The sequence below is a fragment of the Equus asinus genome, chromosome 24 (genome assembly GCF_041296235.1).
Source record: "Equus asinus isolate D_3611 breed Donkey chromosome 24, EquAss-T2T_v2, whole genome shotgun sequence".
Classification (NCBI taxonomy): domain Eukaryota; kingdom Metazoa; phylum Chordata; class Mammalia; order Perissodactyla; family Equidae; genus Equus; species Equus asinus.
The window spans coordinates 47225313-47241815 of NC_091813.1; the positions used below are offsets into that span (position 1 = coordinate 47225313).

At 35.4% G+C, this 16503-nt stretch overlaps 1 protein-coding gene across 3 annotated transcripts in view; it reads right to left on the reverse strand.

Moving 5' to 3' along the window:
- The window catches only part of TUBE1 (tubulin epsilon 1), a 19801-nt gene continuing 3298 nt past the window's right edge, over positions 1–16503 (reverse strand). For 2 of the 3 annotated variants that reach the window (XM_070496601.1, XM_070496602.1), the window contains 8 exons: positions 12461–12576; positions 10724–10845; positions 6438–6625; positions 6074–6249; positions 5135–5275; positions 2281–2421; positions 1142–1316; positions 1–835 (listed from right to left, as the gene is read on the reverse strand). In XM_070496601.1, the coding sequence (XP_070352702.1) occupies positions 677–835; positions 1142–1316; positions 2281–2421; positions 5135–5275; positions 6074–6249; positions 6438–6625; positions 10724–10845; positions 12461–12576 (1218 nt within the window). In that variant the 3' untranslated portion in view covers positions 1–676. Of the gene's footprint in view, positions 836–1141; positions 1317–2280; positions 2422–5134; positions 5276–6073; positions 6250–6437; positions 6626–10723; positions 10846–12460; positions 12577–15676; positions 15735–16503 lie in introns of all 3 variants that reach the window. The other variant, XM_014866161.3, reaches the window with a different exon arrangement.

A 16503-nucleotide genomic window follows, 5' to 3' on the forward strand; every position in this document is an offset into this window, starting at 1 on the left:
TTGTTTGAAAATACTGGTATTTATTATTATAAGTTAACTGCTTTCATAAAAAAGCATTATATTTAAAAATAATTTAGTACAAAAGACATGTTAAAATAAATGTAAAGTGTGATTCTTTTGAGTGCAAACAAGTGGTTACACAAAGAAGAAAGAACACCTCCTTAATAGTTAACAATTAACTTAATAACCATCCCTGAAGTTAGTGGATATTACACAGAAATATTTACAATGTGTTCTTATATTCTCTGTATTTACTTTTAAAGAATCATGAGAATTTAAATAGAATATGAAAACATAAATTATAAATAAATATAAAAATATATCTGTACAAGATTTTTATTGAAGACATGATTATCATTGTATAAATGCCTAAACATGAGACTATAAATAAAATAAAATGTTGAAGAATTGTTTGTTTCCTTAATTTTAGAAAAGGGGAAATTTCTAAAGACAAATGTTTGAAGTTAAGACACTAGGACTTCGCTAATTTCACAGACTGGTATCATCAACAAATTGCAATTAAAGGAAAACTACTCTTTTAGACAAAAATACTTTCTAATATGAACGACACAAACTAGGCTTTCTGAATCACAAAAAATCTGAAAAAGAAAGGTAAGGTGACAAAAAGAATGTGAAATTAGGAAAAAGTAAGTGTTGTATTTTCTGGGTTTCTTTTTCACACAGCTACGCTCAGTCTCGGTAAATCTTCCACAGGCATGCTTTTGGTGGCATCCAGCTGGTTATATTCCCGTATGAGTGCTGATAAAGATGACTCAGCTTCTGTAAAACAGCTTTCCTCCATCCCTTCAATTTGCAGATAGTGATGAAGATGAGCCTATAAATGAAAAAACTGGATACTGTTGACCATTTTCAGGAAATTTAATACATATAACTGTCCTATACGTAAATACTCGTTATTAAAATGATAGTTCACTCAGCTTTACAAGAGAAATGGGAACTCAAATCCTATGACTCGTGAGAGCCCTCATTTAGATAGTCTGAGTAAGTCTCTCCAGTTATGATCAGTACAACGAATATAGCAGACAGGATCACCCCTGATTTGTAACAGTGTAATTCTTGGGAATGCATCTTCAATAGCCAAACTAAACATGTATAGTTACAAAGGTGTCCTGATAACTACCTTCTTCTTGTAGAGCCTCAGGAATCTCTCTCTCAGTTCCACGAAGGTAGGCTTCACGCATGTGTTATTTGCTAAAGCTAATAATGAATGAGAATGGCCCACAGGAGGTACTGAACACAGGCTGGTTTTCCAGCCTTCTTGATTCCAGGAGACAAACTGTAGAGAAGGTTTTAATCTGCGATACAAAAATCCAAAGGTAAGAATTAAGGTACTAAACATGTCTGCCATATTGTGGCACCCCACATCAGTTAAACTAGGATATACTGATGGTACCATTCTAATTGCTTAGTTTATAATGTAAGTTCTCTATTTTTACTATTAGCAGTAGCATGGTACAGTCTGACAGTGAACTAAGGGACATTTAGTAGAAGGACATTAGATTGGCTGTGATGGTAATTCAAAAAGCTAGAAACATGTTGCTTAACATTAAAAATCTGGGGATTGGGGCTGGCCCCATGACCAAGTGGTTAAGTTCGTGTGCTCTGCTTTGGTGGCCCGGGGTTTTGCTGGTTCGAATCCTGGCTGTGGACATGGCACTGCTCATCAGGCCACACTGAGGTGGCGTCCCACATGCCACAACTAGAAGGACTCACAACTAAAATATACAACTATGTACTGTGGGGCGGGGGGGGGAGGGGTGGGATTGGGGGAGAAAAAGAAGCAAAAAGAAAAGAAGACTGGCAACATTGTTAGCTCAGGTGCCAATCTTAAAAAAAAAACCCAACAATCTGGGGATATAAAGAAATGAAGGTCTCATAATTTTCCTATAAAATTCCCTACAATTCCCTATTGTAATTCAATAGAGCAGTTTTCCTAAAAATAGACTGTCAAATAGTAAAACATAAACTTCAAGAAGCAGTGTAGTGGTAATAAAACCAGTAACAATAGTTAAGGTTTCTGAACACTTTGAGAAAATAAAACATCTCCTATCATTTAACACTCGTAAATAACAACTTTGTTCCATGATTATTCTTATTTTACATTTGAGGAAAATAAGGCTCAGAGAGGCTAAGCAGCTTGCTCAAGGTCACACTTTAGTTAAGTGGCAATGCTAGAACTTGCAGAGAGGCCGTCTTAATACTCTGCTACACTGTCGCAAGCAGTACACATAAATTATCTTGAAAAATACACAATCAAACCTTTCAATATTTCTGCGAAGATCTGAGATCTGTACATTTCCTCTAACCATGAGGGCACAGGCAAGGTAGAGACTGTGTTTGGGGTCAGCCCGAATTAGCTGGTGATCTTTACTAAAGGCATCTGAAAACATCTGATCCAACCTACAGCAATGAAAGAGTCACTGTTTATTACATCTTTCTTCTGTTTAACTTTAAAATGAAAAGACAGTCATCTATAGGTAAATAACCTTCACATACAAATATATTCTAAATTTCGGCTATCATTTTCTCAAAGCAATCTTGAGAAGAGAGGAAATCATGCAATATCCTTCTTATTTTGGAATAGAAATCTTCTGCAATATATTGGTGGTTTCAGGTGGCTATAAAATGTTGACTATATCATTAGTGAGCTCTATGTGGTAGTGATTTCTGACACGTGTCATTAGCACTTAGTTCTGTATCCTTATCTACTTTATAGTATCAGAACTATCAAAACTAATTAAAAGCCTACGACATTAAGATTACTTTGTCTCTGTAAAATATATCATAAATATTCTCAGAAATAACTACGAGGAAACTATCAAAAGACAATGTTAGGCTCTCCTATAAAAGTGGTGTTCCTGAAAGGGGAGACTTGAGTGAACGAAGTCTTTTAACTTCATTCTTTTATCTTTCAGTTAAAGAGAGGACGATAAGGTGACTGACAAAGATAGTATCCAACGATACACAGCCTCCTAGGTCCTTAATATGGCCCCAGCCTGGTTCTTAAATCCCACTTAATTCAAATGTGATTAGGTTCCTGAGCTAAATCTAGCCAGAGCTTGTGTGCTGAATCTGCAGAATGGGAAGAGGTGCAGAATCACACTCGCTGCCTATTCCTTCGAATAGGTATTCACTAAACGCCTACTATGTGCCAGGCACTATTCTAAGTGCAAGAGACTCAGCAGTGAACAACAACAATTTTCCACTCTAGGAGCTTACATTCTACCCTGATTATCTTAGAGCAAGAAGGACAGAGGACTCCCTTAGGGGATGGGGAGCTCTGTGGGATGCACTGATCCTCCGTACTGTGTTCAAAATTTGGGTGTGGATGTGCTTTTGAGCATTTCTGGAATCAATGAAGTCCAGAAAAGGTTAGGAACCACTACACCACAAGTGGGCAAACTCATTCTTGATTTATCTTTCGTCATCAGATATAAAAACTAGTAAGGAGCTACTTAGAATTATTGGGATCCTTTATTTACATTAGAGATATGGAATTTGAAGAAACATATACATACTTTCACGTGTGCTTATTTTCATTTGATAAAAATGGACTAGTTTCAGAACTGACATTTATTAATAAAAGGCACAACCAAAACCATTCTCACTTGTTTGAAAACTACTAATAAGAAATTAGAGTTTTAAAACTATGCCTTTTAATAGTACAATTTTAAAACAATTTATTATTTACTCAAGGATAAATGTGTTCACATGCTGATATGGCAGCCTTTGAAATATCTACAGTAAAGCAGAAGGAACAAGGAAAAAAAGGGGAAAAACCCCACAAAGACAGAAAGAACATGTGATAAGTTCCTTAAGAGTCTAACATTTCAAAAGTTCCTTATGATTTTCACTAACACATTTTAATTAAAAACAAAACTTCACAACAAATTATGATTATATAAATAAAAAATGTTGACACAGTATTATTTTTATCACCAAGCAGGATTAAAACGAATTTAACTGGTTTTGAACTATTCAGGTTGAAGGACCAAGTCTTTATGCTCAACTTAATTAGAAATTCCATGTCTTTATTTTTAAGAATTAACTTTAAATATAAAAATGTCTGGATTATCACTATTGTACAATAAATACTTTAACACTAATTTACATTCTGTGTCTTCATTAAAGGTGTACATTTTACTTAATATACTAATTTTTAATATGCTGGGCTGATAACAGTGAACATTTAATGAATGATTATCATGTTCCATATACTGTGCAAGTTACTTCACCTGTTAAGGTCATCAGCATCCCACATAGAAAGAGACTCCTATCTATTATTTGGCATAATTGGTTATTTGCTTCTGGCTCAAATAAAAGTTAATCAATATCACTGTGAAATTCCCAGAGTGTAAAACTGTTATCTTGCCCAAACAAATTGTAAAAAATATTTAATTTACTTTTTACTTTAATTACATACTTTCCTCTTACAGAGTCTGAGAGGACCTTTTCCTTCAGTCAACTGTGAATGCTAGTGTGAACTCTTCAAGCTCTTCATCACTGTATATGCCAAGACTATCTTTCAATACATTTTTTGTTAAGTAAACTGATCTAAGTTTTATGCTTAAAAATGACACACAGTTATAAAAGAAGGTGTTCTGGAAATGACATATAATAGCTACCATACAGAGTAACATGTGAAAGTCTTCTATGGTCCTGGGCTGTGACAAGAGCTTTAAATGATACTCTTATTTAATATACCCAACAAGTGTAGGAGGTAGGTACTCTGACTCTCACTTACACAGATGAGAAAAACTCAAGAGGAGGTGTCACCTGCCCAAGGTGCTGTAGCTTTTAAGTGATAGAATTAGGATTCAGACTTAAGTCTGTCAGACTTCAAAGCCCTTAAATCTATTTCAGTAAAAATTGTCTTTATTAATTTTCATAAGCTTAAAAATTTCGTTATTAGATTTAATTTCAAATAGTTTAATATGACATTTTAAAACAATGACTTCTAATTAAAGATGCATTCATATAATGGAAAAATGGCTGTCATCAACTGTATTTTATATACTTCTCACAAAGAAATGATATTAAGTAGAGTTATTATAAACTTTTTTCTTAAAAATTCGAGTTCTCAAGTAATTAGAATAAAGTTACTACATCTTACCTTCGAGGAGGAACGTTAACATCTGCCAGTGTATATAGGGGTGTTAAACTTGACACAAGATAATGCAGTTGAGGAAAAGGAACTAAATTCATGCTGATTTCATTAAGGTCCATATTAAGGGACCCTTCAAATCTCGCAGAGCTAAAAAATTAACATTAAAGCATGAGAAAAACATTTAATTTAAAAATTCTATACTTTGAACATAGCTTGATTTATTCCACAGCATTTTCTTAAATCCTTTCATACACGGCTCTTCAATAGAGAATATATGATCTCTTTCTCTGTATCAATGAAATTTAGAATCATGAACATCTTGTACAAAGATAATTAAAATACAACACACATCTACGGCAGTTCTTATTTCTGAATTATCTAAAGTGCAACCAACACACTATTACAGTTGCTCATTACATATATAAAAATATCTTACTTAAAACAGACTTTAGATTGAGTTAAACACATATAAGTCCATAATTACTTAATTATTCTATAGACTTCACTAAATTCTTCACGGGCCTGTTTAATACACTCTATTATTTGGGATACAATAATGTCCAAGCGATCTTTTAGATCAAAGTTAAGGAAATATTTTAGACCAGCTAATGAGGAGGTATAGATTAGCTGGTTTAAAAGATTAAGACATTCTACAGCAAAAAAATATTTTTACTTTTGTCCAAGTGTTTCTCAAGTGTATCTACCATAAAACCTTTTATCACTTAACATCTATTAATATTGCATGGGAAATGCTGCTTTGGAGCCATAGACATTAAAATTCTGGTCTATCACTCCAAGATCTGAAAACACTAGACAAAATGAAATAAAAACTAACAAAGCTTCTACAACTTATAATAAGAAGAAAATGCTACTACAAAAATGCTACTGCGAAACATCGTCAGTGAACTGTTAGACTGTCCTCAGGTACACCACCAATAGGATTACCTTGTTAGGCTGAGCAGCAGATTTGCCACAATGTTGTTCATTGCATCAAAAGGCTTCTCTTGCCACTTTTTAAAAGTCCCAGCACTTGAAGTAACCAGACTTTTTGGCTTTATAGTTGTACCCAACTTTCCAGAATTCACCACGAGGTCAATTTTGCTAATGATGTCAAATAAAGACTTTTAAGGGAAAAATATTGGGAGAGAAGCTATTAAGAAGAGTGGACATAGATGCCATTCTACTAGGAAGGAAAGAAGAGAAAGAAAACAGCTGAAAAGTGAAGAGAATGTTTCACATAAGCACATAAACATAACACAAGATTGAAGGTATATAAAATATGTCCATAAAGTACAATGTCATTTCTTACTTGGTTGTCAATGGGCAACACACAGTCTGCATGCTCATTAAGTTCCTTCATTGCCAAGATACTATTATAAGGTGAGGTTATGACATCATCCTCACCAGAAGGATAAACTGAAGTCACAAATCTGTATACTTCTGGGAATTCATCCTCAAGCACCTTTAAAAGATATGTGCCAAGTCCAGATCCTGTTCCTGAGGATTAAAATTTCAAAAAGAAAATAGCATAAATGGTTCAGAATATAATTGTGAAGAATTTGGAATTTTATGATTTATTTGTAGAAATATATATTAAAGACTTAAAATTTTCAACTTATTCCTGTGATTTTATATTAACTAATCTAATTTCAGATAGGAAATGAAGACAACATGGGTAGCGAGGTGTAAGCTTCTGAATTCCATCTCTGGCTCTGACCATGTGGTTGGAAAGTCTTTTTATATTTCACTCTTTTCACATCTAAATTATATCTATATGATGCCAAAGAAATGACTGAAGAGTGAAAAATTCAACTAAGACAGTATTCAGTCTATATTTGATGTTAAGGAACTTAAACTATCTTGACATCTTTAGTGTAGTATATATATAATTTAATGATGAAGAACACTATCATGACGTTAAGCAACTTATACACTGAGCTAAAACTGTCTAAAGTTAAGCATGAGCACCTTGAATTCACAAAATTTTCAAAGATGAAACTATTTTACTATCTATTAAAAAGCAGAAGCTCTAGGAATCTCATTAAGTTTGTAGCACATAGATTTACATTTATATAACTTCAGAAATTTTTAAGAACAGAGAAAAATGCAATCCTCTAAATTGGTGTTTTTCAAACTATGCATTATGAACCATTAGGGGCTATGAAACTAACTTCTTGGATTAGGACCAGAGTTTTCTTTTCTCAAACGAAACAGTAGAAATATCAATGTGTCATATGTGGGTTAAGTAATAATTTCTGAATCTTTTGTTTCAATTTGTGTATGTGTTGGGTTGATATAATATGTATTTCTTGCTCTTCAGGTTAAAAAAAAGTTTAAAAGTCAATGCTCTAACCCAGGGAGATAAATATTAAAGGCTACGATGTCAAAAATACTAGATGAGGGGCTGGCCTGGTGGCGCAGCGGTTAAGTTCGTACATTCTGCTTCAGCAGCCCTGGGTTTGCCGGTTGGGATCCCCAGTGCTGACCTATGCACCGCTTGTCAAGCCATGCTGTAGCAGGCATCCCACATATAAAGTAAAGGAAGATGGGCATGGATCTTAGCTAAGGACCAGTCTTTCTCAGCAAGAAGAGGAGGATTGGCGGCAGACGTTAGCTCAGGGCTAATCTTCCTCAAAAAACAAATACTAGATGAAAGAAAGGGAGATTTTTTTGTTAATCTTTAATGAGAAGGACTTTCTAAGTATCATAAAAAACCAGAGCCATTATAGAAAAGACAGTTTTGACTCCATTAAAAATAAACAAAACTCCTCTATTTAAAAAACCCATAAAATAAAAAGGCAAACTAAGAGAAAATCTTCAACACATATGATGGAAGATTAAATTTCTTTAATAAAGAAGCCTCAGAGCCAGTCGTGATGGCCTATGGGTTAAAGTTCAGTGTCCTCCACTTCGGTGGCCCAGGTTTGGTTCCCGGGCACAGAACCACACTACCTGTCTGTCAGTAGCCATGCTGTGGTGGTGGCTCACATAGAACAACTAGAAGGACTTACCACTAGAATATCCAACTATGTACTGGGGCTTTGGGGAATAAAAAAAGAGAGGAAGTTTGGCAACAGATGTTAGCTCAGGGTGAATCTTTCCCAGAAAAAAAAAAAAAAAGAAAAGCTCAAAAATTATTTAAAAAAAAAAAGTCTCACAAATCAACCACCAGGAAAATATGAATAATGCAATAGAAAAACAGGCAAAGGGTATAAAAATGAAACTCAAAACAAATCAAATGGCAAATAGATGTGAAGATGCTCAACATTTCTTCTAAGTAATGCAAATTAAAACAATATAATTTTGAACATACCAGACAGATTTGTGTCTCATAATACTCAGCATTGGTGACAGTGGGGGAAAATGGCAACTCTCATACGTCGTTGCTAATAATATGGATTGGTGCAATAATGGAGAAAGGTATATCAGCAATATCAATCAAAATTTAAAATGTACATATTCTTTAGTCTCACTTTTCTTTCTAGGGATATTGTCTACACCTGTAGTGGCACAAATGAACACAGACGTATGTACCAGATGTTTACTAGGGATTGTTTGTTATAACTAAACACTATAAACAATTTAAAATCCATCAATGAGAGACTGATTTTAAAAATTATTGTATATTCACACAATTGAATTCTATGAGACAGAGCTAATACTGAAAGACATTCAGGAAAGAGATAAAGTGAAAACACTACAGAATACTATGTATTGCATGATCAGGTTATGTAAAAATATACACACTCACTTTTTTTTTTTTTTTCTTGCTGAGGAAGATTCATCCTGAGCTAACATCTGTGCCAATCTCTATTTTGTATGGGGGTCACCACCACAGCATGGCCACTGATGAGTGCTGTAGGTCGACGCCGAGGAACTGAACCCAGGCTGCTGAAGCAGAGCATGCCAAACTTAACCACTAGGCCATGGGGCTGGCCCCTATACATACCCACTTTTAATAGGCATAGAAAATATCTGGAAGGATAGACATAAAAACACTGCAAATTTGATTCATGTGAAGAGACGGACTCGGATTAGATATGGGAAAGGAGACTTTCACTATTTAAATTATTTTTTACCATTTTCAGTGAATTATGAATAAAGTATTTATCTTCTGAGATAGAGTAATAGAGGGATTAAAAAAAGGCACCAAAATGAACTATAAGTCAAATGGTTTTCTTTTGAAAACTTAATCAAACTTGCAGGTTAATTATACTAGTACAAAGAAAACTGGCTTCTTAATTAAATGATTAGGATGGTCTTCAAAAGGCATGGTTACAGAGCAATTATAACTTTAATTTTAAAATGCTATCGTATGAAATAATAGATATGTATAAAAAGTCAATTGTATATAACCTGCTGAGTATAAAATCTTAATCATAGGGGCCGGCCCGGTGGCGCAGCAGTTAAGCGCACACGTTCCACTTTGGCGGCCCGGGTTCACTGGTTCAGATCCTGGGTGTGGATATGGCACCGCTTGGCAAGCCATGCTGTGGCAGGCGTCCCACATATAAAGGAGAGGAAGATGGGCACAGATGTTAGCTCAGGGCCAGCGTTCCTCAGCAAAAAGAGGAGGACTGGCAGTAGTTAGCTCAGGGCTAATCTTCCTCAAAAAAAAAAAAGAAACAAAAAAACTTAATCTTAACTTGGAGAAAAAAAATGTGGTAAATTTTTCTTTCAAAATTGGCTAATCCTGGGGCTGGCCCGGTAGTGTAGTAGTTAAGTTCACGTGCTGTGCTCTGGTGGCCCAGGGTATGTGGGTTCAGATCTCAGGTAGGAACCTACATACGGCTCATCAAGCTAGGCTATGGAAGCATCCCACACACAAAATGGAGGACGACTGGCACAGACATTAGCTCAGGGCCAATCTTCCTCACCAAAATAATAGGAGTAGTAATAATAATAATAATAATAATAAAATACAATAAAATTGGCTAATCCTATTTTGAAATTAGCAAATTATCATCTGTTTCTATTTCATGGAACAGGGGAGCAAAATACTTTACTTGCAAGGTACAGGCTTCCCTGGGGAAAGAAAGCAATGCAGATCACTTATTCTAGGTCAAGGTGACACATTACCACATAAGGCATGATTTAAAGGAATTGACTGAAAAGATTTCTTTTACTTTTTTCACTTGTTGGAGACAAGAAAGGTTTGAAGGTGGTTAAAGAACATACCCATTCTGATATTCTTTGGCAAGCATCACATGAACATGCTAGAAATACTTAGCTCTTCTTAGGATACGGGACTGCACAAGCAAACTCTTACAACAAGAAAGTGTCAAAATTCCCAAAAAACTCATATGTACTGAAACGCAGCTGGAAATTTTAAAAAAGAAACTAAAGGTAGGAGAAAATAAACTGTCAGATTCAGTTCTACTGACTCTTAAAAGGGCTTCAATAAAAAATAATTGGTTAATAGTGACAATTTGACAAAAATTCAAGATAAAAAAGCGGTTATGTATATTCATAAACACACACTCTTAACAGTTCTATCTTTATCAAGCACAGGTCTGAAAATAAGACTTATGCTTGAAAAATGAATTCCCACTTGCACTTTCACGCTGTTATAGGCAAACAAGTGAATAACTTTACCTCCTCCCATGGAATGTATTACAAAAAAACACTGCAAACAATCACAGTGCTCCGCCGACTTTCTAAGTTTCTCTAAAATCTCTTCTTGATAACGACTGCCAAAAACTTTGTGACCCACAGCCCTGAAAATAAGAACATAGATTAAAAAAAATCTATGCATCTATTTCAAGATTTTATTATTTCTGGTCTAAATAAAAAGATTATAGAAAAGCTTTAGAAAGTATTTTTACTGTAATTAAGTAAATTCGATTTTTGTTTCATGTCAATAAAGCATATTATGATATGCCAAAAATACAAGGTAGAAAATATAATAAACATTATATATCTATAATCCTCAAATATCCTGATAAGATAGCTCATTATCATATTAAACTATGGTTTTCTAAATTTACCTTCTCTTAAGGTATAATTACAACACAAGATTTTATACATAGTTTTTTCTCATCTCCATTTAAAGTAAACTGTGACTGCAGTGAATTTTACATATCAAGCAGAATGTGGTCAACTAGAAAGACATTAAAAAATTTTAAACTAACCTATTTTGGTTTAAAATATGAGAAAACACACACATTATTACTAGATGATATGGCACACAGTAGAAAACTGATATTCATGGGCTCTGCAAACCTTTTGGCTGACCAAATTTGCAAGTATCACTATGATGTATTAAAATATAAGAATGATTTCCCCACACACAGTCAGATGTAACTCAAAAGTTTCAGAATAAGTTATACAGCAATTGGAGAAAAGCGAGACAGGTGATCAGATGGGCTCACTTATTAAGTGACTAGTTCTCCCCAAATGAGTCTGAGAACACGAGATTCAAATTCATGCTTTGGTATAATTATACATCACTATGCATTATGAACGTGAGGGATTGGCTGCAAATAGTTAAAATAATGAATATTAGATTTGCAAATAACAAGGAGCTACTTAGTTTTTAAAAAACAAAAACAGTCTCAATGTAAATTTTTAAATGATCATTGCTGGAGCTTTTTTCCCATTGGGAAGAGACCATTTATATATACATAAGGGCCAAACACGGCCTCAGGCTGAACTTGATGCTGGGACGCTGGTCTGGCTTGCATCTCTGTATCAATTCCATTAAATCTGAATAACTGAAAAACTTGATAGAGTCAAATAAAATATGTGACAGAGTTTATAAAATACTTAAAACTTTCATCACTATTTATTATTATGCAAGATCAATTAACAACAAGGAATTCAGCAAATCAATTTTTCATGATTCATTTTTTCCTTTTTTAAGAAAGGGAAAGAACTAGGAAACAGGTGGCTTCTGAGCATTGTGAAACACCATCATTTATCAAGGAAAAGATGATGGGCTGAAAGGCGTAGAGTTAGGTATGGCAAGTTACTCTTCACTTTCTTGTCAGTAGGACCTATTAGAATGAAAGAAAAATAGCTTATTTTTTCAGATGACATTCAATTTCTTTTTTTTCTGGGAAAGATTCGCCCTGAGTTAACACATTCCAAATCTTCCTCTCTTTTTTTTCCCCCTCCCCAAATCCCCAGTGCATAGTTGTATATTCTAGTTGTAAGTGCTTCTAGTTCTTCTATGTGAGCTGCCACCACAGCATGGCCACTGACAGATGAGTCATGTGGTTCTCTGCCCAGGAACTGAACTCGGGCTGCTGAAGTGGAGCCTGCCAAACTTTCACCACTAGGCCACCAGGGCTGTGGCTTGACATTCAAGTTTTCTGTTCAGCATGTCCTCACCAATTATTCCCCGAACCAGAAATATCAGTGATGAGCTGCTTGCTGTCAAATACATCTCTCAATGGTCCCTGCAGAATTTCATTTACTACTCCTTCCTCCATGTCAATCAAGACAGCCTGAGAAAGAGAAAGAAACCTTAATTAGCATACTTTTCTGCAGAATTCGTCACTCTGTAAATGAAAAGAATTTATGAGCTAGGGTTGCATTGTTCTTTTTATAGTTTAAGCTTAATCAAATCTTTATGTAGAATCTATTGTAAGAATTAAAAAATAACTTCACCCTGCGTGAAAGGTGGAATCCAATTAAAGATGGATTCAAAACTCTTATCCTATTCCAAAGTACCAAGTGGGGAAAAAAAGGAACAGAATAATCCCCTCAACTGATTTTCTAACAGTTGTTTTATTCATGTGCCTATGTGACTATAAATTTCTTGAGAACAAGATCTCAGAAATCTAGAAGGTAACCTTAACCAGAAAAAATTCTCAATAAATGTAGCATGCATGAATGCATTTGCTCACTAGGAACAACCATGCTGCTCTTTATGAATCAGTTAAAAATTGTCCAATTCAAATCAGTAAGCTTCCTATTATGTGCCAAGTGAAGGCACTGGATAGATGTCAAAGATGATAACAGGGTCCCTCCTCCCAAGTAACTCACCATCTAATTCATTACTACAAATTTTACTGACATGGGAGATAGCCTCTATTACTGATAAGAGAATGAGAACATAAAACATGAAATTAACTATGGAAAGAAAAACGGAAAAGACTGCAAGGAAATATAGCAAAATGTAAGCAGGGATAGCTTGGCAGTAGGATTATATGCCCTTATCCCCACTGTCTTGTCCTTTATTTCCCATATTTTCTACAAGGAGGAAGAAGAGTGAAAAAGTAAAATAAATAGTTAAATAGATAAGAAAAGCAAAGATGAAAAACATATTCTGAATTAACCTCAGAGTCCATTATAAAGCTATTAACTCTTTGATTCAGTGTCACACAAGTGCTTGGTTTATGGGCTTTTTCAGATCTTGTGACCACGTAACACTAAGCACCTACATGCCACTGTTCTAAGTACTTTACATGTATCACCCCATTTAATCCTCACAACCCTACGCAGAGGTACTATAATTATCCTCACTTCACACATGAGGCAACTGAGGCCTAGAAAAGTTAAATAACTTGGCTGTGATCACCCAGCTAGAAAGTGGTGCAGCTGAGATTCAAACCTGGCTAGCCTGGCTGCAGACTCTTCATTCTTAACCACCAAACTACACTCTATCTTATCGAAGGGAGACAGTCAAGTTTGATATCTACAGAGTACTGACTACAGTGGAGTTATAATTTATGCCCATTTAAACTTTGTGAATTCAACTATTTGTGTAGTTGATTAACAGTGTTACTGTAAGCCGGCACTTAAAATAGTATTATTACACAGTGTATTAAGAATATTATATTACTAATTATATAATAATATACCTCCCAGTATATAGGTGTATTATAGAAGTATCTTAGAAAGACTACAAAATTATGTTTTACAAATGTGCTCCTTTATATACAGAAATCAATATACATGCACTTTAACAGACACAGGACTATATAGGGTTATTTACTGGCAATTTTAGGGATTTTCAAGGATATTTCTGATAACATGCAATTTTTACCTTAAAGGCCGATTTTAACACCTAATCAACCACATAAAGATTACAAAAAGAAAAAATTAGCTTATACTGGCCTTGTTCCAAAACAGATTTACTGAGATAACTTGTGGAAGATTAAGCCATACCCTCAATTATCCTGCAATCTGGCAAAGGGAGCGACATGCAGAATAAAAACTGACAAGCACCTCCTGAAGTCCGTTTTGATAGAATCATAACTGTCACAGTCACTTAGCATTAAAACTCTGACACAGTATATAGCTCTTCCAATCTTCCCTAGTCACATCAGGGCTTTGATGTTTTCCCCTTGGAAATTCATTAAAATTAAACGGAATTATTCTGGGTCCTTTACTTAGCCGTCCAAGGCCTGGAGTCACAATGGTTCCAGGATTTGATGCTTATTTTTCTTCCAGAGCCACCTGGTGATAGCTTTCTGGCCTTTGGGCTTTCCCTTAATTGTAATATAGGATTTACAAAATTCTCAGTAATTGCCTGTTAACGTTAAGATACTGGGCATGGTGGAGGGACCCAACCACCAAGTTACGTGAAGCCTAGACTCTTCAGTAATCACAGCCACATAACACCAAGACTCCAACGGAGTCTTCCAGGACAAAAGTCAAAGGCTACAGAAGCATGGCGATTTATTCTTTCCCAGTAGGGCTTCCACCCCCTCCCACTTGGCTCGTTGATATGGTGGTGGGAAAGAGCTCAAATTGGGAGTGGCCTAGGAAATGTCAACGTTTGTTTTTCTCTCTCCGAGTAAGATTTGGATTGGGAGGTCAGCGCTCTCCATGGCATGGAGTATACCAAGTGTTCATCAATTAACCTAACAGGCTGCAAGCACATGGTCTCTGCTCTGAATTTTGTTTCCCAAGGACATCAGAGACCACAGATCCAAGGAGATGGTTCCCAGGTACCACAACACTATTGCTTTCCACTCTTACGGCCACTACTCCGGGTCTGATGCTCATCGTCTCAATTACTTCCACAGCATTCAAATGCCTTTCTTTTTTGTTATAGTCAAAGATTATTAATCAACAGTTGGAAAAAGCAGTTTGTTGGAGAAACCACTACTGAAGAGAAGCTTCCTGGAATGAGAGTAAGACCAAATATGGGCTGTTGACTCAAAGTACTTTTGTTCAGGAGGCCTTACATGCTTAGGCTATTTATTCATTATAATGCTGCTGGATCCACACTCTATTGGGAGTAGTAACTCTGATGCAAATAAATCTTCCAACAAAAAACTAATTTGCATTAGTATGTACTTCAGGCTTAGAGTTGAGAAAGCTTCTTTTGTTATCATTTGTCTAGATGTGTATTTCTCCTGAAACATTTAGGAAAAAATGCTAACTATGCAGGTTTTTTTACTTTAAGCACAAAATTTTCCTCCCAAAGTTTCAGGCAGACACAAATGTCTGCTTAATTATATTCAGATTAAATGTGGTTTAGTAAACACTTTTTTTTAATTTGAGAAGTTGAAATTTTATTCTCATGATAGGTACAGAAGTATAGTTATTTTAAAAACACATGCAATGTTAAGAATCCAAGTGTATATCTCTTACTCGTGCTTTTAAAGAACAAATTTTCCCCTTGGAAATACTGCCACCATCACCGACCACTCTGAAAGATAAAAAATAAGAAAAGGTCCTAAGATCTTCTATGGCTAATAGTGCTATCGGGTAATAAAGTTAACTTCCATTTGGCTAGATATAGGCCAGGGGAGGCACACACAAAAGGCAATGAAGAAGGAGCCATTCCTAATCTCCTTCTCCTTTGTCTACCTCCCATTGGGCTGAAGAAGCAGGTACTTATTCCCCAGCTTTCTTTGTAGTTAGGGCTGGCCATGTAATCCAGTTCTGACTAATGAGATAAAAGGTATTCTGGGAAGCTTTTCTGATAAAAACCATCAGACGCAGTTGGTGCCCATGTGATTCCTGGAGTGGAGGCTGCCAGCTTATAGTTTACCTTTGCTTATTACCTTTATTGCTTAAGCCACCATTAATGTGGTCTCCTGTTGCAGCCCAAGACATCAACTGATATACCAGTTATACACCAGAGTATCTAAGGCTGTTCCTAGAATTTCATGTTTAACATAAGCTACCAAAGTAAATAAATCTATGATCAAACACAGTGTAGAAGTCAATATAGTTTATAAGAAGACAGAACATATGAAGGGAAGCTGAACTGAGCACAGATGATGCTACAGGTCAGGGGTTGGTAAACTATAGTCCTCGGGCCAAATCTCACCAGCTGCTTGTTTTCCTAAATAAAGTTTTATTTGAACATAACAACATCCATTTGTTTACATACTATCTATACCTGCATTCTTGCTACAATGGCAGAGTTGAGTAGATGTGACACAGACCTTATGGTCTGCAAAACCTAAAAT